This window comes from Anabas testudineus, chromosome 24, assembly GCF_900324465.2.
Source record: "Anabas testudineus chromosome 24, fAnaTes1.2, whole genome shotgun sequence".
Lineage (NCBI taxonomy): Eukaryota > Metazoa > Chordata > Actinopteri > Anabantiformes > Anabantidae > Anabas > Anabas testudineus.
Genome location: NC_046632.1, coordinates 18,999,695 through 19,026,834, shown reverse-complemented (window position 1 = coordinate 19,026,834; position 27,140 = coordinate 18,999,695). Strand labels below are relative to the sequence as shown.

Sequence of the window (27,140 nt, the reverse complement as noted above, 5' to 3'; positions counted from 1 at the left end):
AAGAACCAACGAGCAGAACTGACGAGCGGGACCACGGCAAGAAGAACCAACGACCGGGACCACGGCAAGAAGAACCAACGAGCGGGACCACGCCAAGAAGAACCAACGAGCGGGACCACGCCAAGAAGAACCAACGAGCAGAACTGACGAGCAGGACCACGGCAAGAAGAACCAACGACCGGGACCACGGCAAGAAGAACCAACGAGCGGGACCACGCCAAGAAGAACCAACGAGCGGGACCACGCCAAGAAGAACCAACGAGCGGGACCACGCCAAGAAGAACCAACGAGCGGGACCACGCCAAGAAGAACCAACGAGCAGGACCACGCCAAGAAGAACCAACGAGCAGAACTGACGAGCAGGACCACGCCAAGAAGAACCAACGACCGGGACCACGGCAAGAAGAACCAACGAGCAGGACCACGCCAAGAAGAACCAACGAGCAGAACCAACGAGCAGGACCACGCCAAGAAGAACCAACGAGCAGGACCAACGAGCAGAACTGACGAGCAGGACCACGCCAAGAAGAACCAGAACACTGGAGGGAAACCCAGATGTCAGTTGCTAAATGAAACCAAAGAATCTCTTTATAGTTTTGGTTCATGTTAAAATCTCACAGCTCGTTTGTTGTTACTGTGATCTCGTTACATGTGTGTGTGTGTGTGTGTTGTGTGTCTCTGTGTGTGTGTCTGTGTGTGTGTCTCTGTGTGTGTGTGTGTGTCTCTGTGTGTGTGTGTGTGTCTCTGTGTGTGTGTGTGTGTCTCTGTGTGTGTGTGTGTGTGTGTGTGTCTGTGTGTGTGTCTGTGTGTGTCTGTGTGTGTGTGTGTGTGTGTGTGTGTCTCTGTGTGTGTGTCTGTCTCTGTGTGTGTGTGTGTGTGTCTCTGTGTGTGTCTCTGTGTGTGTGTCTCTGTGTGTGTGTCTGTGTGTGTCTGTGTGTGTGTGTGTGTGTGTGTGTGTGTGTGTCTGTGTGTGTGTGTGTCTCTGTGTGTGTGTGTGTGTGTGTGTGTCTGTGTGTGTGTGCTGTTTGACTGATTGACTTTGTGTTGTCCAACTCTACTTCCTGTTGGAAGCTTCCTCTCTCTCTCGGGGTGAGTCAGTGCATGTTAATGTGGGAGGAGGGGGGGCGGGACTTGTTTCTGGCTTTTTGTTTGTGTTATTTCCTGTGGGGGGCGGGGGGGTTTGGTGTATAATATCTGGCATGCCACCTCCCGTCATCTATTCTGGTTACAGGGGAGGTTCCCTCGGCCTCAGCGAGGCGATGGGTGTACCAGCTGCCGTGTGGCCCTCTCTCTCTCTCTCTCTCTCTCTCTCATCTGTAAACATAGGTCTCTCGCCCCTCGCTCTCTCTCTCTCCACCCTTCCTGTACGTGCTGCTCAGCATTCACCAGATGCCAGCCGCCTTGTCCGAGCGCCCAGGAGCCTTTGTCCCCCATTATTTTGTGTGTGTTTTGTTTTTTTTTTACCACGGGGGCCTCTGCTTAACAACCGCACTGTTAAAAATAATTTTTGGAGTTTTATTTTTCTTGTTTTCTTTGTGAGGAAGTGGGAAAAACAAGGAACATTGGTGATTCTATGGGTGGTGTGCACCGCTCCACCTGCTGGCAGCCAGAGAGTGTGGTTTCATTGGAATGGAAACAAAATTTATTCTGGATTAAACTTCCTTTATTATTTTACCAATAAGATAAAAATGTTAAGTTATTATCAAGTTGACGCAGCAGCAAACATTTTGTTGCTCGTTCTTTTGTTTGAAGTCAAGTTACAGAACATCAAGTCATCACAGGAGAAACAATAACTTAGCTGTAAGTTCTGCACATCAATGCAGAAATCCGTTTGAGATCCCTACTGGGATTTAACGTTGCTGTGAAAAGACGTAAATGTTTTGTTAGACAAGAAATCATTTTCTAAATCAATTTTAAAGCTCATAGAGACGTTCTTTACTAGATCACTGTCAGATGTTCATTGAATGATCTGCCAAACGTTCTGTGAATACATGTGAGCTTTGAATGACAGTTGTCACTTAAAACACTGGATCCCAACACCTTTAGTATCCCTGGTTTTAAAAGAGCTGTAAAAACAGACTCAGAGTCATGAGGAGAAAACGTTTGGATCCCACCTCATTTATATTTTCTGTGATTTCTGAGATTTGTCCAAAATGTTTCTGGACACAAAACGATAACGAGACCTCGAGAGCACATGTCGTTTAGTTGAAGAGGTCATGTGAGGATTTCATATTTGGTTCCCAGTTCATAGAAACTTTATTTCAACACATCTTGGGTACAGGTTCGTGTTTAAAAGCTTCTTGAAGCTTGTTTATTCTCTTTCTCTTTATAGAACTGGATATTTTCACGTCGGTACAGAATTAGGAAGCAGCTCTGTCGGACACATTTAGAACCCTAACTTGGATTTCCAACGCTTTGTGAGGAGATGTAGATGTGCACACACTCCATGTTTGTCCGTGGAGAGCCCGTAGTCAGGCTGGCACACGGACATTTAAAACATTTGAAGCCATCAAGATTTCTGACCACACCTCTGTAATCAAATCAAACCTGCAACCCGACTCCTCTTGAAGTGGGATCATCGAGTCGACGTGGTTGAAATGAAACATTGGATCATTTAATGCACTGGAAACTTCTGAAAGATTATTTTTGGAAACTTCTCGCCAACCGTCCGTCGCTCACCCCACCCTGACATCAGCTTTATGGAGGTGAAGTGGTGCCGTCATTCCTCTCCCTGCTGTTTTAAAGAGTCAAATTTGTGCTGTCACATCGGTGTTAATATCTAAAACTGTGATTAGAAACATAATGTGACTGAATTTCCTTGTTTTTTAGATTTGACTGATTTTCGTTTATTGTTTATTTCCATGATTAAAATCTTTGACTTTAGATTTTTCTTCATTTTAAATGTTGCTGTGTCGCTGTCGCACCTTCAGTTTTATCCAAACAACAAACTAAAGACATTTCAATAAAAATTGTATTTGCTGTAACTTTTGTAAGAAAACTCCAAACTGCTTTGTGTTGAGGATAACTTGGCTCCAACTCACCTTTGACCTCTGGATGTGCCTCAGGTTGACTGTATGGACGGCCGGGTGGCAGCGGCCATGGAGCTGAAGCCGTGCATCGAGTACAACGACCTGGAGGCTGCGGAGGCGCTCGTCAGCATGAGCTTCTGGGGTCAAAGTTTGAACAAACCCCGCCCGCTGACCCCCACCTCCGACTCCTGTGACTCCATCCAGCTCCACCCAGAGGGAGGGGACACTCCCAAAGACCTGATCGCTCTGTCCTCACTGGTAAGAAGACACAACACCTCTTAGATCGACAGTCAGCTCGGGTCTGTCTTCATGTTAATAGTGTCCTCTGCTGTCTCCCCCTCAGTGTATGACTCCACCTCATAGTCCGAGCTTTGCTGAGGCCTCCACCACCACAGTCCTCACCACCACCTCCACTCTGAGTCCCACCTCCAGACCAGTTTTTCCCCGGGGTCCAGGGCTCCCCCTCCACAGCGACTCCCACACCGGCCTCACCAAACCCTCCCCTTTCACCTCAGAGACTTCGGCACTTCCACCTCAAACTGAGTCCCTCAGTGTGGCTGCAGCTGGCAGAGCCATGGTCACCAGCGTCATCCGGCACACCGCCGACAGCCTCAGCATTCCCCCACCTCCGGCCTCCACCACCCAGCCGACAGAAACCTCCACACCACCTCCAGAAACACTTCCAGAGGAGAAGGTGGGACCTCCGTCTCCCAGCAGCCCGTCCTCTCCTCCTTCCTCTGCGTCTCTTCCTCACTCCTCCCTGCCGTCTTCCTCTCCTTCCTCTTCCTCTCCAGTCTCCACCTCCCCCGTGCTCTGCCAGGTGTTTCCAGTGAGCAGCCGGACGGGATGATCTCCGCCTTCGTCCAGGCTCCCGTTCAGGTGCAGACTCAAGGGGGGCCAAAGCCCATCCTGCCCCAGTCTCCTCCCAGTTTTGCTCAGCCTCTGCTGGTGGGCTCTGCAGTGCCGCAGGGGGCCGTGATGTTTGTGGTCCCCCAGCCGCCTATGTCCCATCCACCACAGGGCTCGCAGACCGTCATGACTCTGGGCAACACCAAGCTGCTGCCCCTGGCCCCAGCCCCTGTTTACATGCCGTCAGGAGCAGCCGGCGGGGCCTCGCAGGCCGACTTCTCCCGCAGGAGAAATTACGTGTGTAACTTCCCCGGCTGCAAGAAGACGTATTTCAAGAGTTCACACCTGAAGGCTCACCTCCGCACACACACAGGTGAGAGGCAGAAGAAGAGGCTCTTCGGTTTGTATCTGGGTTGATGAGCAGTTCTTGTTTTGTCACTTTTACTCTCTTGATCATTGTGATATGTTCTAATTTCAGAGTTAAACTCGATCCTTCCTTTTGTAAGAGTTAATAAAAGTCCCTCTTCTCGAATCCTGCAGGTGAAAAGCCGTTCAGCTGTCACTGGGAGGGCTGCGACAAGAAGTTTGCCCGCTCCGATGAGCTTTCGCGCCACCGCCGAACACACACCGGCGAAAAGAAGTTTGTCTGCAACGTGTGTGATCGGCGCTTCATGCGCAGCGACCACTTGACCAAACACGCCCGGCGGCACATGACCACCAAGAGGGCGTCCTCGTGGACCGCCGAAACCCCAGACCTCAACAAAGTGACCCTGTCCAAGGGCCAAACCAGAGCCCCCACACTTCCTCTTGGCGTGCTGGTTCCCACTGCCAACTAAGAGACTCAGCAGGAGCCCGCAGGGCCAACTCAGGGCCCCGGTGGGGGGGTTTATACACGTTAAAAGAATAAACGGTGACTGGTTGTTTCATTCAGCTCCACCAGCCACATCAGGACGATCTTTTCTACTCTACAAGCTCCATTCACACAGGAACTGGGCTCCAGCTATGTTTACGTCGTCTTCACCAACAGCTCAGTCACACCTGCGTTTAATCACTGAGATCGTTTGCGAAGTCCAACATGTGGACGGGAGGAGCCAGGGATTGAACCCCCAACCTCACAATGAGGCACAGCTGCCGTGGTTGTGACAAGCACATTCTCGGTGGGTTGACACGTTTGCTGTTAGCTCACCGACTAACGCTGAAAAAAATAACCGTCCCACACAGACGTCCGACTGAAAAGTGAAATGAAGCAAGATGTAAATTCAGAGCTAGCACAAAAAGAGCATTCACGGCTAGAACGGCTCTAAAAGAGATTTTAACCTTTAGGAAACTTTTAGTTAGACTAGTAAAACCTGAGCCGTCGTCTGTATGAAGAAGACTAAAACAAAGACATGAAAGTAGCAGCATTAGCACCCGTGCTAACGAAAACTCTGCAGTTTTCCTTTTCAGTCAGTCTTTACTGAATAAACTGACATGAACAAGCTTAAAAAACTAAATGCTGGTACAGAGAAACCATAAAGAGGTTTGGAGACGTCTTGTGACTGACAAACAAACGCTAACCGTTAGCTCAGCGATTAGCCTGGTGAGGTTCAACTTCACTGAGACACTTTCAGGAGGGACTGAGCCTTTAAATCCATCACACCACATTTTCTAATTGTTAAGATTCAATTATTGGTATAACGGTTTCAATCAGAGTCTTTTGAGATGAATGGAAACATAGCTGGAGCCGCTGCAGTTGACAGAGCGAGTTTCCCGCCCTGCTCAGGACATTTTAATTCCACAAACTCGCAGAAGGACGAGGACGATAAAGAGGACGAGGACACGAAGGCGACCGGCTGCTACTCATCCACGGACAGAAACCAACAAAAACCTGACATTGCACTGGATTTTTTAAATCTTGCTTGTTTTTGTACTCTCCGTGTTTAATCATGTTTACTTCATGTGTATATGTCACGTTTAGCAAAATGTATGCACTCTTTATTTTTTGCCAAAGCCTCTGTATTGTGCTTCTATTGTTATCCTACTTATGTTTATTTGTCTGACTGTAAATACTGTAAATATATTGATATCTATATGAATGTCATGTGTATTCCAATCTGCATTTATTGACAGTACGACTTCTTGATATTTTAATAATGTCAGTGGACAGTATTCCTCACTGTGATCCTACCTACCATGTCGCTTTACACATTATTATTATTTAATAAACATTTGTTGAGGAAAAAAGTGCTGTTTTTGATAGCTTGATTTGGCCCATAGTGTAGCCAGTAAGAAAATACCTCATGTTATTAAATGTTATTCTTATTAATAACAGCTTATATCAGAATAATCCCATTTCTGAACATTTGCCTGTAAGCGATGGTGAAGAATATGGCTTTTATAATAAAAAAATACCATGAAAGTAAGTATTGGTTTGAAGTTTGTTCTTTGTCTTTGTGTTTATTCAAGCAGAACCAGTTACTTTAGATTTCATTATTAAAATTATGTACAGTACGTATGAAACAGTCATCTAACTTTGTGTTTCTTCTTAAGAATTTTTCACTTTTCACATTTTTACATTTTGCTGATAGTACTTTAAATACTAATAAATCATTTAATATTATCACTGATACTAGTGAAGTATGCCTACTCTGTTTTGAAGACGTGTACTTCCACTGCTGTCTATTCTAGAGTTAGAAATGATCATAGAGTTAAATCAAAGGCTGTGGAGGTGGGAGGCTTCTCCTACAGAGCTGTTTTATTGGACATCACACTCAGAGGTGGGGCTGCAGACACAGCCAGATGTACGGACCCCCTCCAATCTGACTGGCCCCCTAACAGACACAAAGTAAGGTAGTTTGCTTATTAGTGTCATGAAAAATGGGAGACAGACCCGACACCCCTGGTCCAGACACTTAGTGCCTGGTAACGTTTGACAAATACAGAGACACAAAAACAAAAAAGGAAAAGAAACTGAAAATGGCAAAAACACAAGTATTAAAGATACCAAACAAACATGAGAACAGAATTCTATTCAACTGTATTTGTAAAGTGCCAGATCACAACAGAAGTTATCTCAAGGCACTTTACAGTGTTTCAGACCTGACAGAGAATAATTATACAAAAGATGATATAGAAAACCAAACAATCCCATTTGATCAAGCTTTAGGCAACACCTCAGTATAGAGTAACTCAGTGTAGAAATACTCAGTTACAAATAAACGTCTTATTCTGAAAATAGTAATAGAGTTGAAATACTGGAGTATTGTCAGTGAAATACACTTAAGAATACCAAAAAATGATTACCATATTATTACTTATTGTTCAGAATGACACGGTGTTAAAATAATGCATATGACAACGTTAGGATATAACTAAATCGAATTTGCATGTAATTACTAAAGTAATTGTGCAGATATAGGAAACCTGGGTGTTTCCGTTTGTGTCCAGAGGCCTTATTGTTGTGGACTTTACTAATTCTTATTAATAATAATGAAGTGGAGGCGGACAGGCCCTTCGTTAGTGGTTTTATTCTTTAAATATTGTCTATTTGTTGATCTCTGTCACTAATTCTCACTTTATTCTCAAGTTTCTGCTCGACAACAGCTGCTCGGGCCCCTCCCCCACACCCCCCGGTAACAAGCACCAGCCAATCAGAAGGCAGCGCGGAGGGGGCGTGACCAATAGGAGAGCACGATGTTGTGTTTGGAGCGTGAGAGAGGCACGTGACAGTCCCCGAGGTCTCCGCCCACTTGCCTTACTGACCGACATTCAGCCGAGCCGAAGAAAACGACGACGTAAAATCAGCGAAAAAAACAATGGAGTCTGGTGGAGGCGGAGAACCCGGGTGGACAGCGACGTCCTGTGGTGGCGAGCGGTGCTGCAGCACAAGGTAACTACACGAAAAGTAGATATTAGATATTAATAATAATAATTATTATTATGTGGAAACATACAATGTGCTTTAAGTACAAGAGCACTCCACTAAGAAGAATACAAATACAATTAGCAGTACTGCACTAAAAGAGTTCTCTATGTTCCTGAGAAAACCAAAGTATTTGAACGTTTTCTAAGAGGTTTAGTTAAATTCATGAACAGATTCAATGAGAGAAAAACTTTAACAAGCGGATTTCTGAACAGTTACTGAGACTTTAGTAAAGAAGTAAATGTTAAACGTAAATGTAAACTGAACGACATCTGTACAAGAAATTTAAAAGCTGAACCTGCAAATAAACCTGCAAATAAAGGTTTAATTGCTGAACGGTGGTGGAGTAAAGTAAAAACACATAAAGTGGAAATACTGAAAAAAGTACTTCAAATAGTACTTGGTGTGCAGTACTTTCCACCTCTGTCATCCCGCCACCAGGGGGCGACTCTCTCCTAAAGTGTTCTGAAACAGCCAATCAGAGCGCTTCTCACCGGAAACAGCTGACAAGTCACTTCCGCCCGTTTAGAGGGAAAATGAAGCTAAGATTTGTCTTTGAGAGCCTAAAACGTGAACAAAGAGAAGGTTCAACACACTCAAACGATCCTAAACAGACATATACAGGAATTCACGCTCTACATGGGACTTTAATTTGTCGACGTGACGTCGAAATTACCGAGATCGGTCGTTTTCCTAGCTAACAAGCTGTTTGCGTAATTGCCTAAAAAACAGTTTATATAATCGTCTGATATTCGACAAAAACGTAATAACATAACATTTAAATATCGAAATTTACAGTTATAAAGATAACAGACGTGTAAAATGACCTTTGGCGCTAAATTGTGTGGTTAGCAACAGCTTCAGAGGAGAGTAAACAATGAAAAAGGCGGCAGCGGGAAATAAACGTCAATGAACACTGTAACAAAAATACTCACATAATGTGAATTTATTAAAAGCTTAAATAAAAGCAGACTGACACTTAATAAATAATGACACTGAAATAAGACAAGAATGAAAGAGGCAGAGACGTTCACGGTTAATAATTCAATTCAATTTGTATCGTTCTTTTACAATTGACATTGTGGCAAAGCAGCTTTACACAACCAAAGTACACGAACAGTGAATGTGTATAAAATAGTAATATATAGTATAAATACTATAAAAAATACTATATAATTAATATAATATTTAGTCTGAACATATGAGAATGAGAAAATATAGATGTTTTAATCCTGATGGACCTGCATTAGTGTGATTTCACAGTTTGAACCGGATTTCTGTCTCGTCTTTTTGTCCTTTTGTCAGATTCAGGTTTTTCGTAATCGCTCGTTGTTCGTAGTTTTGTAACCCGCACAAAGACGTTTGAATTTCCCGCAACACCTGGCGTCACGTGAACGCGTCTCGCTTCGTGATTGGCTACGTCGTGGCGTCTGTTTAAAGAGCCGGCGCGAGCCGCGTTTCTATTGGTCAGCTGCGTTCTAGCGCCAAGATTTCAATAAAAGGGCGAGCGGACAACAGCGGCCGCTCCAGTGTCCCTCGTCGTCCGCTGCTCTTAGTTCAGCTCGTCATCGGCTCCTTTAACCTTTAGTTTTTACAGTTCAGTTTTAGTTAATTTATTCTCGTGTCCGCGTTTAAGTTACAGGAAATCAAAATGCTTTCTGCTCGCTCTCCCCTGTCGACGAAGAACGACCAGTCAGTGAACAGCCGGATGAGCAACATGTCGCTGGACAAAGAAAACACGGTGAGAACAGAAGCAGCGTCCGAGCTTCCGGGTTCTGGTTCTGTCGAAACGTTTCAGGCCCAAGGTGGAGTCGGTCCGAGGAGCAACATGGCGGACACTTCCCGTCGGTTCCGACGGACCGACTCCGCTGTAAAGTGGCCTGCTCTCTCTCTGTGTGTGTCGGGGTGTTAAACGGTGTAACTGAGCACTAAAATGAGCGTTTTGTGACTGAAGTTTGGTTTGTGTTTGTCACCTTCCAGCCTCCGAGTCTGAACACCACCCGCATCTTGGCGTCGAAAACCGCGCGGAAAATCTTCGACGATGCTTCGGTGAGTTTGTGGAAATGTGCAGAAATCGGACAGACAGGTGAGCAGCTGACATGTGAAGCCGGTGTCGGACACTCGGAGATGTCCGCCGAGATCAGGTGGCGCCCAAAGTTCCGCTTGTGGCGCCAACACGGCCGATCAGCTGTTGGAGGAAATATCCAGCTGCTGCCTTTAGAGTTGTGAACGTCCTCACTGTGACACGGACTAGATCAGCAACAGGGATGAAGTGTGAGGGTAGTTGGACTCCGATGTTTAGATAGAAGTGAAAAGAGAAGGACGGAGCCCTCCCAGTCCAGCTGAGAGCAGAGAAAGGGGAACGTGTAATCACGATGGTGGAATGAGCTGCCTATCTCTGCACGCTCAGCCACCTCACTTGCAATCTTTAAAAAACTGCTGAAAACAGAACTCTTCTGCATCTTCCTTTGCACTTAAAAAAAAAAAAAATCTACCCTTTCTTTCTAACATCTCTTGAAACAGAAACACTTTTTAACAGCACTTTGCTTTGATGTTGTTTCTTCTTGACTTAGATTTTGTTTGCTTGCCTTGTTCCTCACTTGTAAGTCGCTTTGGATAAAAGCGTCTGCTAAATGACTAAATGTAAATTTAAATGTAAATGTAATTAAATCCTGACCACGCATCAAGAGCCAGTGGACAGTTGATCACTTTAAATAAATGTTCACATGTAGATGTTTGAGAAGGAAACAGAAAGTGTCTTAGTGACACGTGCTGGTTTCACCGCCCAGTGTTGAACTAATGAGATGAAACAATGGTTGGGTTGGTGAAGATGAGGATGAGTGTTGGTGTGTCGGAACAGTTGAAAGACTTTGTCTGTTCTTCAGCCCAAAGTGACGAAGAAGAGCAGCAGCAAGGAGGAAGAGGAGCCTCTGCTGAAGGAGAACCCCCGCCGCTTCGTCATCTTCCCCATCCAGTACCACGACATCTGGCAGATGTACAAGAAGGCAGAGGCGTCTTTCTGGACGGCCGAGGAGGTAAATGTGGCGCCTCAGCAGTGGGACACATGACCGAGCCTGTGCTCAGTGAAGTGACGTGTGTGTGTGTGTGTGTGTGTGTTCAGGTGGATCTGTCCAAAGACCTGCAGCACTGGGAGTCTCTGAAGGACGAGGAGAGGTACTTCATCTCTCACGTGTTGGCGTTCTTCGCCGCCAGCGACGGCATCGTCAACGAGAACCTGGTGAGGAGACGCGCCCGGTGACCGTGGCTCATCTGGTCCGGTCCAGAGTGCAAATGCTTTGTGTGATGAATGATGAGTGGAGTAATTGATGTTGTGTGGCCACCAGGTGGAGCGCTTCACGCAGGAGGTGCAGGTGACGGAGGCCAGGTGTTTCTACGGTTTCCAGATCGCCATGGAGAACATCCACTCGGAGATGTACAGCCTGCTGATCGACACCTACATCAAGGATCCCAGAGAAAGGTGAGGCTTCTTGTCCCGGTGGTCGCGGGCTGACAGCGGCTGGTGCGTGAATAATGCGTGTGTGTGTTTATTGCACTGACGGTGCGTTCGCTGCCCCTCAGAGAATACCTGTTCAACGCCATCGAGACTCTGCCGTGCGTGAAGAAGAAGGCCGACTGGGCGCTGAACTGGATCGGCAACAAGAGCGCCACCTACGGTAAGCCTTCGCCCCCACCCCATCATCGCTGCGCCCTCTGCTGGGGTGGATCAGGTTCGGTTGTTTACTGACGATGTGTTTGTGGTGCAGGAGAGCGCGTGGTGGCGTTCGCGGCCGTGGAGGGAATCTTCTTCTCCGGATCGTTCGCCGCCATCTTCTGGGTGAAGAAGAGAGGCCTGATGCCCGGCCTGACCTTCTCCAACGAGCTGATCAGCAGAGACGAGGTGAGGCTCCGTCACGAACCGATAACCGTTAGTTCCCAAACGGGCTGTGGGCCGAACCGGTCTGATCGCTGTTGTGGTTTCAGGGTCTGCACTGTGACTTTGCGTGTCTGATGTTCAAACACCTGGTGAACAAGCCCTCGTCGGAGACGGTCACGGCCATCATCAGGAACGCCGTGGAGATCGAGCAGGTGGGCTGGCCAGTTCCGGGGTTGGGGGGCGGCTCTGTTGCGTTGGGTCCAAATCCCCGAGCAGTGGTTTCTGACGTTAAGTGTGTGTGTGCGCAGGAGTTTCTGACGGAGGCTCTGCCGGTGAAGCTGATCGGGATGAACTGCGAGCTGATGAAGCAGTACATCGAGTTCGTGGCCGACCGACTGATGCTGGAGCTGGGCTTCACCAAGGTAACGCCGCCCGTCTCTAATGCAGATCGCCACCAAAGGTGTCGTAGTCTGGACGAGGCTCGGGTCTGTGATGATGAGAGGCGCAGGGGTACGGACCTCAGCCGGTGATGGGGGCTGAGTGCTGCTGGAGTCTGATCGGAGAACGAGTGGTTCTCTGTGGGACGACAGCAGCACGAGACAGACGCCTGTCTGAACAGACCGGAGCTGCAGTCCCGTCCCAGGTGCTGGAGTGTGTCGGGCTGTTCCTGGAGTTCTGTTCATGTGGTTCAAAGAAAAGAAAGTGTGAAGCTGCAGTGAGAGGACAGAATGTGGTTTAGCTGCTTTTCCTAACCCCCCCTCTCCCCTGTCGTCCTCCTGTCCATGTGGTGCGTGTGCAGATCTACCGGGCCGAGAACCCCTTTGACTTCATGGAGAACATCTCTCTGGAGGGAAAGACCAACTTCTTTGAGAAGCGAGTGGGGGAGTACCAGAGGATGGGCGTGATGTCGGGCCCCACGGACAACACGTTCAGACTGGACGCTGATTTCTGAGGACAGAGGAGGTGCACTCGCGGGACCAACTGATGACAATGTGGACTCATGTTAATCCATTACTCGTGCTCTACAGGTGACAAACTGAGCAGAAACACTTTACCTGTAATTAAGGACCTGGTTTAGTGACGGCAGCTGAAGGGCACTGCAGTCCAGAGTTCTGGTCCAGGAAACGGGTGATGATCTGGATGCCTCCTTGACCAGAACCTGGTTTATTTTATGTTTTGTTTTAAACTGTAGATTTTTTTTTATTTTATTTTATTTTTTTTATCTAATCTGCTATATTAGCATGTTTGTTTCCCATGTTAATGTTTCTAGTTTTTGTTGTGTACAGCATTTAGTTTTTGTAATAAAGTCAAATGTACTTTATCTAGGAACCTTGATTCTGTTCATTGTGTGGCTGTGAAGATCAGATTCAAGTAAAGGTTAAATATTAGAATAATGTAAATACTAATAAATGACAATACACGTTCAGTTTATTCATGAACAAATTCAAGCAGAGTCCCTTCAAATGTGGCTTCTGAACATTTACTGAGGAAAGAAATCGGCCACATTCACAAACCGAACCTTTAGTTACAATAAGTGTTAAGTTGGAGTTACACAGCAGAGAAAGTAGTTTGTAAAAGGAAAAATGTTGTGGAGCTGATTCACTGTTCTGACACCTGCTTCATTAAAAATACATGTATTGGTGTTAACTATCTTCAGTGTAACTAAAGCTGGCAGATGCACAGAGGGAAGTAAAACTGTTTCTACCTGAGGCAGGTTCAGCTCTGCTCGTCACAAACTGTCCTGTTTGGTTCACACAGTAAATTAGATTTGAAATAATTTACAGAGATTCAGGCTAATAGTTTCCCTCTGTTTCCAGTCTTTGTGCTAAGCTAACCAGGCTCTATAATGGCTACCTTACAGAGAGTCGGATTAATCTGAACACAAGTCCTAATGCTGTTAGAATAATAAGAGTCCAAGTAAAAGAGGAGAAAGAACAAACAAATAGAAGTGGTTTATGTGAAAATGGGAAATCATCACAACAGGACACAGAGTAGTCAGAGGTGTAAAATGAGTGGTAGAAGTACACAAATACTGGGAATGACAGCTTTTCTCTTAAAGTAATTAGTTAGTAGTCATGGTAAATGTAGTGGAGTCAAAATGATAAAGTAGAGGTACTCAAAGGCTGCACTGAAGTACTTTATGAGTAAATGTACTTACAGCGAGTATTTGATCAGCTGACCTCTGCAGGCTGCTGGGAGCGGACAGCTGCGTCATCACCCCGGGCGGAAGTGTGTGCACAGTAAAAATCCCAGAAAAGAAATCATCAAACTTTTCCAACAGATGATTTATTGATCTTTTTAATGTTTCTGTAGTAAAATCAGAGAAACGTGTCAATACGAACCATTTTGGACCATCAGTATTGTCTCGGTTCGTCTCATCCTTCCAAACACGAACCGTGGTGACGTACGATGAGGAAGTAAACAGAACCTAGTTCCAAGCATTCCAGAGAAGTCGCATCTGATTTGGACTAAAATGTCGGTTTCCAACCCGAGGCAGACGTTTCTAAACCCAGTAAGATGTTTAATGTCTTTATCTTGAGCATTCCTGGCTGTCTGGGCTCATGGTTTTTGTCGTAATTGGTATTAAATTGGCCAATATGAGGGGGTTTTGTCGGCGCGAAGACCCGCTAGTTAGCATCTTAGCTAAGCGTCCAGTGTCGCTTTGTAGTTAAATTAATAATTGTGGTGAAGTTGTCTTGAGTAACGTGACTGAACTAGTTCTCCGTACCTGTTAGTAGTCTTAGTAAATCTGGGAGACGATTCATTCAGCAAATGACTTTATTTCCACAAAACAGTTTATTTCAAGTTGTAGTTTCACATAGTTCGGTTCCGCCTGTTGGCGAAGTGTCCGTTTCAGGCGAATTTCTGATTAGACTTAATGTAGTTTGTGTAGAATCAAACTTAGTGTTTATTTCTGAAGGCCGAATTAAAAAGTGGTTCCCAAAACGTTGGTTTAGCAGTTTACGTTAAGTCTGTTTGTGTTGACGCGTTTAGAAATAAGCGGGCAAATCTTAAAACATACAGAATCTCTAATGGAGTTTGGCGCCGATGCAGGAGCGTGTTCGACTGGTTCGACGTTAGTTCGTTTTCCAGCTTTTATTTACTGAAGTGCAGCTTTTAGCTCCAACTACTACATGTCAGACACATGCTGTAGTTTCTACTCCTCGACTGGTATTTAACATTAACACTTACTGATTAAAGGTTTCTCAGTAAAGAGGGAAATAACTGGAAACGTCTTCAATAATGTCTTCGAACATATGGAGAATGTTTGAGTTCTACTGTTACTGGACATTCTGGATATTAATACATATCTGGGCCTGGGAATGTGTTAAACTGTAAAAGACTGTTAATTAGTTCCTAATTAAAGAAACACAGCTGTAGCTTGATGTTGTTGAAGTAAATGAATTGTTGTCTTGTTGTTCAGTAATTAGTCAGAGATCATCTGTTAGCTCAGTGTAACTTCATTACAGTTTTTCTCAGTCGCTTTAGTACAATTCTCAGATCAGAACTGAAGTTTGCAAATATGTGTGTGCATTTCTCAAAACAATTTGTACAAACAGCAAAACACTATGGATTTCTTGCAAAAGCCTGTAACTTGCTCAAAATCTTTAGTTCATCTCTCAAAACTAAGTCTTTATGTCATTAAACATGTCAGTGCCATCAGAATGTCAAGTCCTTGTGTCATTGTCTACGAACAAGACAGTCAATGACTTAGTCATGTTGTCAATATAACTGTGTACTTTAGAGGGAGGTTCTGATGTAAACTAGGGCTAAAGTTTTGATGACAATTATTGTAAAATGTAAGTTACACCTTTTTGTTTGATTGCAAGAGACTGGACAAGATTCACATTTACACTTTTATTGTTTATACTGTAATTTGTTGACAGACCATGTCATACCAACATAGAAAAAACCCACTGCAAACAGTAACACAAAGGGAAAATAAAGATAGGACAATATTCTGTACAACAGTACAGGCAGTGCAGTAGGATTTGGTGTGGTCTTCCTACACCTCTTGTCGTTCCTGTATGTTAGGTCACAAATTCTCATCCACATCACAGCGAATATCCTCTCTTGCAATGCAGCGTGGAAAGAATCTTTTAGAGTGTCTTATCCAGCCTCTGCAGGCGTCTGCTGTGATGTCATCACACGCTGCATCCATGGCAGCCAAGAGGGTCATTTGTGTTTGCAATTCCTTGTCCTTCCATTGTCAGACATAGAACATTGTGTTGTGCTTCAGCCATATACAGTATATACTTGCCCATTGATTGACAATGAGATGCACCTTTGTTAGAGGAAGTCAAGTCACATGAGAGCAATTTACCAATTCAGGACAGATTTAGAAAAAAACATATAACGGAGATGTATAGAAATATGTTTGTCACATTATGACAACTTGGTCAACCATTTTGCAGTTAATGACTTATACGATGAACTAATGACTAGGTGTTTTGAGGAGTAAGACTATTGCACAGTGAACTATATAATACATTTTGATCAACATGACATAAACAATTGATAATGTAGCAAAGAGCAGAGAATTGTACATAATCATTTGCATGGATGAACCAAAGCAATTGCAACTTGTTCAAAGAAGTGAGAAACTGCTTATATGATGTGCACAAGTGACATCATGATGTGAATATTGAACAAATGGTTTTGAGGATTTCATTCTGATCTGAGAATTGTACTAAAGCGACTGAGAAAAACTGTATTGTCCACATTAGAGAACAGTTGGTGTTTTGTAGTTTCTTTTTTAAAATGAGTCACATCATCACATGATGGATTGTTCTGTGTGGTCGGAACTCTCATTTCCCTGAATTTGGGAAAAGGTGGAAACCATGTTCATCTGTGTGTCTCCAGGGGTTTGGCTCTCATGCTGAGAATATTCCAGCTACCCCACGTCCTCCCTTCTTTATCACACTGTCACTTTATCCACAGGTGATTCCCTTTGCTGGGACGATCCTGGGTGGTTTGCTGCCAGGGGAGATGGTTCTCATTCAGGGTTCAGTGCCGCCTAATGCAGACAGGTGAGGCCCCCTGTGGACACTTCATGTCTTTGTGGTGGTTTAGTTTTGTGTTCTCGTGGTCCATCGTTAGCTGCTGGTGACAGGTTTGACTTCATTTCTGGATCCTGATTCATTGTCTGATTCTCCTTGTGATCCACTGGATCTGTGTCGATCTTTTGTGTCTTTATTGTGTTCTTGTCTGCCTGTGTTTGTCTGATTCCATGTGTTGGTTCTCTACAGCTCTGAAGTATTGATATGATATCATCAGTACTGGTGATATATGATGTGAAAATATTCGGGCCAACACTGTATTGAAGAGCTAAATGTTTGACTGTGGCTTTTCTCTCCTGCAGGTTTCAAGTAGACTTTACATGTGGCAGCAGCGTGAAGCCACGTGCTGATGTGGCGTTTCACTTTAACCCGAGGTTTGGCCGCTCACCGTGTATCGTCTGCAACACGCTGCAGAAGGAGCGCTGGGGCAGAGAGGAGATCCTGTATCAGATGCCCTTCACTGTTGGTGCGGCGTTTGAAATCATCTTCCTTGTTTTGAAAGATGCATTTAAGGTATAAGATGAGCTGCTGTAGCTGCTGTGCTCTGTCGTGTGTTTCCTACAGTCACCTGCTTCTTTGTCTTCGTAGAAATCAACAGGAAGTGACAGGAGTTTGATAAAGAAACTCTGTGAACCTCAGTGTGTTTGTGTTTTTATTGTCATCAGGTGGCTGTGAACGGAGCTCATGTGTTGGAGTACAAACACAGGTTGGAGCTGGAGCAAGTCGATACCCTCCTCATAGGTGGAAAGGTCAAAGTTCAAGCTGTTGGCATCCTTCCTGCAAGCTCTGTGAGTGTGTGTGTGTGCATTTCTGCAGTTTGTCATGTGACTAAACGTGTGATGAATTTCATGTTGTGTTTGTTGTGTTCAGAGCTCAGTTTCTCCTGCAGTGAGTACGAGCAGCCTGCACACAGACAGCAACGTAAGAACATGTGATGTGTATTAGTTCCTAACTCATTGTAATTAACACTGCGTCCTGTGATTGGCTCTGAGTGTTTGTCCATGTGTCTGCTCACAGCTCTAACTTGTCCTGGATGGTGGAGGCTCATAAATGTGTTCAAGTTGGTTTCTATGTTGACAGCACATGATGAATGACTGTGTGACATGTTGGTAACTGATTGTTTCTTCATTTCAGCTGCTACTGTCAGCAACAGGTGACTTGGTGAGTGTGACGGTATCTTTATTAATCAGGTAATGGAATGATTAAAAGGTCGAGTTCAGCCCAAAGGAGTCAGTGTAAGTGAAAAGAAAGAAACCGGAGAAGAAGCAAGTCAGAGAATATGGTGTTGATTTAATGTTTGTCTTTAACAGAGTGTTCCCTACAGAGGAGAGCTGCTTAAAGGTCTGAGTGTTGGACAGAGCATCACGATCAAAGGAGCAACCAATCAGCACGCACAAAGGTAGGTCACACCTGAGTGATGTCACAACTACAGTGTCCAGTCGAGTCTGATAGATAATTTCCGGTTATGGCCGTACAACCCGACGGACTCGACTCGACACTGTAGTTGTTTGGAGGCCTGCTGGGAGTCACACTCTGCACCAGGACACAGATCTCTTACCTTTTCCTGACACCTGCAGATACTTCACTGATTACCTGGAAACACACCTGATTCAGTTTTCAGCCACTCTAACGTCCCTGTCCGGTTTCAGTGTTTGTGTGAACCTGCGAGTGTCGGACAGCACTGACATCGCTCTTCATCTGAACCCTCGTCTGAAGAAACAGGTCTTCGTCAGGAACTCCTTCCTGTCTGACTGCTGGGGGGCTGAGGAGACCAAGGTGGACTCGTTCCCCTTCGCTGCCGGACAGTATTTTGAGGTAACTACTACAAACCATTTACTGTCTGTCTGAGCTACAGTGTCGAACTGATCCTGTCTCCTCTCCAGATGATCATCCTCTGTGACTCTCAGCAGTTCAGAGTCGCTGTTAATGGACTTCACCAGGTGGACTACAAACACAGGGTCCAGGACCTGAGCCGGATCACCCAGCTGGAAGTACTGGGAGACCTGACGCTGCAGGACGTCAAGATCATCTGAATGCTTTGTTAATCAAAATTAGTTGAAGTGCCTGCTGCAGTGATACAAGCCTCACTTCATGTATCATGTTCATGAATCTAAACCAAGTGCAGCCTCGAAGGAAACAGCTGCAAGTGAAAGCACTTTAAATTCATCTATAATAAACTACATTAACTAATCACGTCAACCTGTGGCTGATTCTGCTCCACTGACAAACTTACATGTGTGGAAACAGGAATACACACCTTCAGACAGATGTACACACAGGATATTACACACTGACTCACTGGCACTTTCCCAAACAAACTGATTTCATTAAGTGGATAATTAACTCTGCCTTTGATAGTTTGTAGTGACCATCTCAGTACATTTCCACTTGACAGGAATAAATCCCATTGAAACATTAATAGTTACTGTTCTTCAATTTAATACTGTTGACTTATTTTCAAAAGACTCTACATCTTCTCTGAACCGTCTTTAATTATTAAAAACACGATAACATGTTTTTAACAGCATGACTGAGTGAAAAGATTCAAATCTGCTTCATTTGTTCAGATTAAACAGGTGCTGGTCATATAATTTAAATATCTTCAAAAAGTTGATTTATTTCACTAATTCTGTTCAAAAAGTGAAACTTGTATGTTATATTCATACATTACACACAGACTCATATTTCAAGTGCTTATTTCTTTTAATTTGACAACTAATGAAAAACCCAAATTCAGTATCTCAGAAAATCTGAATATTACTTAAGACCAATACAAAAAGGATTTTTTTCACACTCTAATCAGCTAATTAACTTAAAACACCTGCAAAGGCCTTTAAATGGTCTCAGTCTAGTTCTGTAGGTTACACAATCAGGGGGAAGACTGCTGATTTGACAGACGACCACTGACACAAGACACAAAAGGTCAAAAAGAGGCTGACTGTTCACAGAGCTCTGTGTCCAAGCACATTACTAGAAAGGTGAAGGGAAGGAAAAGATGTGGTAGAAAAAAGTGTACAAGCAATATGGATAACTGCACCCTGGAGAGGATAGTGAAGCAAAACCCATTCCAAAATGTGGGGGAGATTCACAAAGAGTGGACTGAAGCTGGAGTCGGTGCTTCAAGAACCACAACACACAGACGTATGTAAGACACGGGTTTCAGCTGTCGCAGTCCTTGTGTCGAGCCACTCTTGAACAACAGACAGCGTCTGAAGCATCTCGCCTGGGCCAAAGACAAAAAGGACTGGACTGCTGCTGAGTGGTCCAAAGTTATGTTCTCTGATCAAAGTAAATTTAGCATTTGGAAATTGGGGTCCCAGAGTCTGGAGGAAGAGAGGAGAGGCACAGAATCCACGTTGCTCGAGGTCCAGTGTAAAGTTATGGTTTGGGGTCCCATGTCATCTGCTGGTGTTGCTCCACTGTGTTTTCTGAGGTCAAAGGTCAACGCAGCTGTATACCAGGACGTTTTAGAGCACTTCCTGCTGCTGACCAACTTTATGGAGATGCAGATTTCATTTTCCAACTGGACTTGGCACCTGCACACAGTGTCAATCTACCAGTACCTGGTTTAAGGAGCATGGTATTCCTGTTTTTAACTGACCAGCAAACTCGCTGGACCTTAACCCCATAGGAAATCTATGGGATATTCTGAAGAGGAAGATGTGATATGCCAGACCCAACAATACAGAAGAGCTGAAGGCCACTATCAAAGCGACCTGGGCTCTCATAACACCTGAGCAGTGCCACAGACTGATCGACTCCATGCCACGCCGCACTGCTGCAGTAATTCAGGCAAAAGGAGCCACAACTACGGAAGTATTGAGTGCTGTACATGCTCATACTTTCAGTGTTCATACTTTCTTTGTATTGATCTTAATGTTCTAATTTTCTGAGATACTGAACTTGGGGTTTTCATTACTTGTCAGTTCTAATCATCAAAATAAAAAAAAAAAAACACTTGAAGTATATGAGTCTGTGTGTAATGCATGAACATAACTTAAGTTTCACTTTTTGAACAGAATTAGTGAAATATTCTAATTTATTATTTATCTAATTTATGACCAGCACCTGTATGTTCACAACAATACTGTTCATCCATGTTGCAGCAGTTTTTAAACCACTAACACACATTCTACCTGGACAGTTCAACCATTTTCAGACCACATCCTACTAACTAGTGACTCTTACCCGAGACAGATTGCTAGTTCATATCTGGATGTGGGCTCCATAAAAATCTAAGTAAAAACCAAAAACTTAACTGATCCACATGTCAAAGGCAACTTAAAAACTACAACTACACCAGATTTCTGTTTTTAGGACTTTAATTATAAAAACCCACAGTAAAATCTCCAAACTGTACATATTACACAAAAACCTAAGAGCTGATCTAAGAGACATAAAATCTGACTTTTACATTTTTAGAAACTTACATTTGTGTACAAAAACTGCTGCAGCACAGTTAAAACTCATCTGCAGAAACAGAACAATTACTTAAAGGCTCTGTCTATTTACCTCCTGACTGCAGCTGATCCTAGCATGCACTAAGAGGTAGAGTCTGTTGCATTAGAGTCTTTGGATCCACCGTCATCCTGCAGCATCAACTGGTCCCGCGAGTGCACCTCCTCAGAAATCAGCGTCCAGTCTGAACGTGTTGTCCGTGGGGCCCGACATCACGCCCATCCTCTGGTACTCCCCCACTCGCTTCTCAAAGAAGTTGGTCTTTCCCTCCAGAGAGATGTTCTCCATGAAGTCAAAGGGGTTCTCGGCCCGGTAGATCTGCACACGCACCACATGGACAGGAGGACGACAGGGGAGAGGGGGGGTTAGGAAAAGCAGCTAAACCACATTCTGTCCTCTCACTGCAGCTTCACACTTTCTTTTCTTTGAACCACATGAACAGAACTCCAGGAACAGCCCGACACACTCCAGCACCTGGGACGGGACTGCAGCTCCGGTCTGTTCAGACAGGCGTCTGTCTCGTGCTGCTGTCGTCCCACAGAGAACCACTCGTTCTCCGATCAGACTCCAGCAGCACTCAGCCCCCATGACCGGCTGAGGTCCGTACCCCTGCGCCTCTCATCATCACAGACCCGAGCCTCGTCCAGACTACGACACCTTTGGTGGCGATCTGCATTAGAGACGGGCGGCGTTACCTTGGTGAAGCCCAGCTCCAGCATCAGTCGGTCGGCCACGAACTCGATGTACTGCTTCATCAGCTCGCAGTTCATCCCGATCAGCTTCACCGGCAGAGCCTCCGTCAGAAACTCCTGCGCACACACACACTTAACGTCAGAAACCACTGCTCGGGGATTTGGACCCAACGCAACAGAGCCGCCCCCCAACCCCGGAACTGGCCAGCCCACCTGCTCGATCTCCACGGCGTTCCTGATGATGGCCGTGACCGTCTCCGACGAGGGCTTGTTCACCAGGTGTTTGAACATCAGACACGCAAAGTCACAGTGCAGACCCTGAAACCACAACAGCGATCAGACCGGTTCGGCCCACAGCCCGTTTGGGAACTAACGGTTATCGGTTCGTGACGGAGCCTCACCTCGTCTCTGCTGATCAGCTCGTTGGAGAAGGTCAGGCCGGGCATCAGGCCTCTCTTCTTCACCCAGAAGATGGCGGCGAACGATCCGGAGAAGAAGATTCCCTCCACGGCCGCGAACGCCACCACGCGCTCTCCTGCACCACAAACACATCGTCAGTAAACAACCGAACCTGATCCACCCCAGCAGAGGGCGCAGCGATGATGGGGTGGGGGCGAAGGCTTACCGTAGGTGGCGCTCTTGTTGCCGATCCAGTTCAGCGCCCAGTCGGCCTTCTTCTTCACGCACGGCAGAGTCTCGATGGCGTTGAACAGGTATTCTCTGAGGGGCAGCGAACGCACCGTCAGTGCAATAAACACACACACGCATTATTCACGCACCAGCCGCTGTCAGCCCGCGACCACCGGGACAAGAAGCCTCACCTTTCTCTGGGATCCTTGATGTAGGTGTCGATCAGCAGGCTGTACATCTCCGAGTGGATGTTCTCCATGGCGATCTGGAAACCGTAGAAACACCTGGCCTCCGTCACCTGCACCTCCTGCGTGAAGCGCTCCACCTGGTGGCCACACAACATCAATTACTCCACTCATCATTCATCACACAAAGCATTTGCACTCTGGACCGGACCAGATGAGCCACGGTCACCGGGCGCGTCTCCTCACCAGGTTCTCGTTGACGATGCCGTCGCTGGCGGCGAAGAACGCCAACACGTGAGAGATGAAGTACCTCTCCTCGTCCTTCAGAGACTCCCAGTGCTGCAGGTCTTTGGACAGATCCACCTGAACACACACACACACACACACACACGTCACTTCACTGAGCACAGGCTCGGTCATGTGTCCCACTGCTGAGGCGCCACATTTACCTCCTCGGCCGTCCAGAAAGACGCCTCTGCCTTCTTGTACATCTGCCAGATGTCGTGGTACTGGATGGGGAAGATGACGAAGCGGCGGGGGTTCTCCTTCAGCAGAGGCTCCTCTTCCTCCTTGCTGCTGCTCTTCTTCGTCACTTTGGGCTGAAGAACAGACAAAGTCTTTCAACTGTTCCGACACACCAACACTCATCCTCATCTTCACCAACCCAACCATTGTTTCATCTCATTAGTTCAACACTGGGCGGTGAAACCAGCACGTGTCACTAAGACACTTTCTTTTTTCCGTGTCAAACATCTACATGTGAACATTTATTTAAAGTGATCAACTGTCCACTGGCTCTTGATGCGTGGTCAGGATTTAATTACATTTAAATTTACATTTAGTCATTTAGCAGACGCTTTTATCCAAAGCGACTTACAAGTGAGGAACAAGGCAAGCAAACAAAATCTAAGTCAAGAAGAAACAACATCAAAGCAAAGTGCTATTGAAAAAGTGTTTCTGTTTCAAAAGATGTTAGAAAGAAAGGGTAGAATTTTTTTTTTTTAAGTGCAAAGGAAGATGCAGAAGAGTTCTGTTTTCAGCAGTTTTTTAAAGATTGCAAGTGAGGTGGCTGAGCGTGCAGAGATAGGCAGCTCATTCCACCATCGTGATTACACGTTCCCCTTTCTCTGCTCTCAGCTGGACTGGGAGGGCTCCGTCCTTCTCTTTTCACTTCTATCTAAACATCGGAGTCCAACTACCCTCACACTTCATCCCTGTTGCTGATCTAGTCCGTGTCACAGTGAGGACGTTCACAACTCTAAAGGCAGCAGCTGGATATTTCCTCCAACAGCTGATCGGCCGTGTTGGCGCCACAAGCGGAACTTTGGGCGCCACCTGATCTCGGCGGACATCTCCGAGTGTCCGACACCGGCTTCACATGTCAGCTGCTCACCTGTCTGTCCGATTTCTGCACATTTCCACAAACTCACCGAAGCATCGTCGAAGATTTTCCGCGCGGTTTTCGACGCCAAGATGCGGGTGGTGTTCAGACTCGGAGGCTGGAAGGTGACAAACACAAACCAAACTTCAGTCACAAAACGCTCATTTTAGTGCTCAGTTACACCGTTTAACACCCCGACACACACAGAGAGAGAGCAGGCCACTTTACAGCGGAGTCGGTCCGTCGGAACCGACGGGAAGTGTCCGCCATGTTGCTCCTCGGACCGACTCCACCTTGGGCCTGAAACGTTTCGACAGAACCAGAACCCGGAAGCTCGGACGCTGCTTCTGTTCTCACCGTGTTTTCTTTGTCCAGCGACATGTTGCTCATCCGGCTGTTCACTGACTGGTCGTTCTTCGTCGACAGGGGAGAGCGAGCAGAAAGCATTTTGATTTCCTGTAACTTAAACGCGGACACGAGAATAAATTAACTAAAACTGAACTGTAAAAACTAAAGGTTAAAGGAGCCGATGACGAGCTGAACTAAGAGCAGCGGACGACGAGGGACACTGGAGCGGCCGCTGTTGTCCGCTCGCCCTTTTATTGAAATCTTGGCGCTAGAACGCAGCTGACCAATAGAAACGCGGCTCGCGCCGGCTCTTTAAACAGACGCCACGACGTAGCCAATCACGAAGCGAGACGCGTTCACGTGACGCCAGGTGTTGCGGGAAATTCAAACGTCTTTGTGCGGGTTACAAAACTACGAACAACGAGCGATTACGAAAAACCTGAATCTGACAAAAGGACAAAAAGACGAGACAGAAATCCGGTTCAAACTGTGAAATCACACTAATGCAGGTCCATCAAAACGTTACATTATTTATTGAGTTATTGTTGTAACTATTAACCGACAATGCCGATTAATGTGTTTACCCTCCACTATATTATTCTATATTATACTTTCATGTCGAACACTGAACAGTTCGTCTTCCGTGTGTGTCGATGTTCACACTGCTACAGTTTCGTTCCCGCTTTTTGTTGTTTACTGTCATTAAAGGCGTTGCCAACCAAACCATTTAGCGCCAAAAGTCTTACACATCACCTGTCATCAAATATAGATATTGAACTAAAGGTGACATATTCGTTTCCATGTGTGAAAACCTGAAGTGACATTGAAGGCTCTTGTTTGAAAACTGCTATAAATCAGATCTAATTCAGAACAAAGGAACATTTCTTGGATAGCATCGTGTCAAAGTCAACAGCAATTCAGCTGTTTTCGTGCGTTCTACCTTTTATCTGTTCAGGTTTCAGCCTCTGTAGAAAACGTTTAATCTTCATTTTCCTCTGAAATCAGAAGTTTTTAAACTGTTTTCTTTTCTTCCTGCAGCAGAATCTGACCTAGCAACTGTTTCCGGGTTACGGCCGAGCCGACCGCTCTGATTGGCTGCTCGGGAGGATGACTTCTTCCTACCGCCCCCTAGCGACCAGGATGACGTTTCAATTTTCATAATTGTAGTTTGTTTTGTTAATTGATCAGATAATTAATAATAATTAATAATAATAATAATAACGACATACCTTTTGTTATGATGTTTGTTTTAATATTTTCTGGCAGGTTGAGGCTAGTTGTAGACTGATCTATGGTGTCAGACTGTGATAGAACGTCAAAATAAACCTTTTGATTTGAAGTTATTATTTGCACCTTATGGTTACAAATGATGATCTTGAGTAAATAGAGTTTAGTAATTTAAAGGTCACTCCGTTACTTTTTCCTTCATTTGAAATCTATAAAATGTTAGAAGCCTGACGTTAACATATTCTAATCTATTGTTTTTTGTTACAACTGACAAATCAATAACTTCTTATTATCTGACAAATGACTCAATGTCACAAATGTTAATTTAATATTTGATGTTGTGAATTTTGTTCTGAATTGTTGTTAGAATACAAACCGGAACCTTTTCCAGTGAAAAAACGTCTTTATTGAATTCCACAGTAACAAGATGTGTAATTTTTTTTTCATCATTATAATTAAAGTGAACAGAAAGCGAAACACAATCAGCACATCCACGTCTCCTTTTACTAAGATGAATCATCATCCGAGCGACAAGAACAAGGTGAATAATTTTTGTCAACATCTGGACACCAAAGCTAATCTCTGCTGTTTGCTCGTTAGTTTTATGACTACAGTTCCCAGAAGGCATTGCTCAGGTGAAAAAAAAAACAACTTGACCCATGATTATTTACTAAGAGCATGAATTCACTGACATCACACTTTATTCTGAGCTGCAGAAAATGACAATTCTCAGGTATAAAATGAATTCATGTGACCTGAACGTTGATATAAAACTGGTGGAAGAGTTAAAATAACAAAATGAATGAATTTAATTGAATCTTTTTGTTAAACTACATTCTGTCACTGTATACAATATCTAACCACTTCATGACAGCGTGGGGGAATTTCATAAAAGTAGTTCTGATCATATCAACGCTGTGCTCGTTGTTTCAAAGACAGAAATATACTGATCAGCTTCTAATAGTGTTGCAGTTTGTGTTAGAGTTGAGAAATAAACTGAAAGAAAACCTGAGGAATGCGCTTCGTTTGATTTAAGTTAAACTGAAGCTGGAGGAATGGCAACAAATCCAAAGGAGACCAGTTCATGACGACACCAGGTCCATTTCACCTGGTACTGTGTTCATGAGTGGGCTGCAGCCACTAGGGGGCGCTACAACACGAACCAACACTGACTCCAACTTTGACTCAAAATAAACTTCAATTCAATGAAGCTCTGACTGAATGTGACCACACATCAGCATATTAATGATACTGAGGACGTCGACTGTGGATCAGTTGGTGGGACAGTCGACCATGAAGCTCAGGATTTGAGGATCAACCCCCGGTTCCTGATTCATGGCTGCATGTCGAAGTGTCCCTGAATAAAACACTGAACATCGTTAAGAGGGTTAATAAAGATTCACTTATTATTATTCCTCCACAGACGCCTTGTTGTTTCACCACTGTGGTCACGGATGAACTTCTTACCTCTGTCTCTCTGTGTCTCACATTTATGATGTAATAAAA

The 27,140-nt window shown here is 45.0% G+C and overlaps 3 protein-coding genes, 2 non-coding genes and 1 pseudogene across 6 annotated transcripts; 4 read left to right on the top strand and 2 right to left on the bottom strand.

Annotated features, from left to right (window-relative positions):
- The first annotated feature begins 1,542 nt into the window (after positions 1–1,542).
- LOC113148887 lies at positions 1,543–6,261 on the top strand (annotated as a pseudogene).
- Positions 6,262–9,266: 3,005 nt separating this feature from the next.
- Positions 9,267–13,008, top strand: LOC113149863 (ribonucleoside-diphosphate reductase subunit M2). Its single transcript, XM_026342204.1, has 10 exons — positions 9,267–9,520; positions 9,760–9,828; positions 10,665–10,814; positions 10,901–11,017; positions 11,124–11,257; positions 11,359–11,453; positions 11,544–11,677; positions 11,761–11,865; positions 11,962–12,075; positions 12,453–13,008. The coding sequence occupies exons 1-10, from the start codon at positions 9,431–9,433 to the stop codon at positions 12,603–12,605; spliced, it is 1,161 nt and encodes a 386-aa protein (XP_026197989.1). The 5' UTR covers positions 9,267–9,430; the 3' UTR covers positions 12,606–13,008.
- Positions 12,140–12,273, top strand: LOC113149891. The gene has a single exon (XR_003297608.1). It is a non-coding gene; the product is annotated as a small nucleolar RNA SNORD94 (small nucleolar RNA).
- Positions 13,009–14,030: 1,022 nt separating the features above from the next.
- Positions 14,031–19,132, top strand: LOC113149851 (galectin-8-like). 2 transcript variants are annotated; one of them, XM_026342188.1, is made up of 9 exons: positions 14,031–14,165; positions 16,595–16,683; positions 17,016–17,226; positions 17,379–17,501; positions 17,584–17,634; positions 17,848–17,874; positions 18,024–18,112; positions 18,363–18,528; positions 18,597–19,132. In XM_026342188.1, exons 1-9 carry the CDS (start codon positions 14,127–14,129, stop codon positions 18,744–18,746), a joined length of 945 nt encoding a protein of 314 aa, XP_026197973.1. In that variant the 5' UTR covers positions 14,031–14,126; the 3' UTR covers positions 18,747–19,132. The 2 variants fall into 2 exon arrangements, with proteins under 2 accessions (XP_026197973.1, XP_026197974.1); XM_026342189.1 differs by lacking the exon at positions 17,584–17,634.
- Positions 19,133–21,017: 1,885 nt separating this feature from the next.
- LOC113149867 (ribonucleoside-diphosphate reductase subunit M2) lies at positions 21,018–24,674 on the bottom strand. Its single transcript, XM_026342211.1, has 10 exons — positions 24,417–24,674; positions 24,109–24,177; positions 23,128–23,277; positions 22,925–23,041; positions 22,685–22,818; positions 22,489–22,583; positions 22,265–22,398; positions 22,077–22,181; positions 21,867–21,980; positions 21,018–21,489 (listed from the first exon to the last, which is right to left on the bottom strand). Exons 1-10 carry the CDS (start codon positions 24,504–24,506, stop codon positions 21,337–21,339), a joined length of 1,161 nt encoding a protein of 386 aa, XP_026197996.1. The 5' UTR covers positions 24,507–24,674; the 3' UTR covers positions 21,018–21,336.
- Positions 21,669–21,802, bottom strand: LOC113149887. Its single transcript, XR_003297605.1, has one exon. It is a non-coding gene; the product is annotated as a small nucleolar RNA SNORD94 (small nucleolar RNA).
- Positions 24,675–27,140: the final 2,466 nt, after the last annotated feature.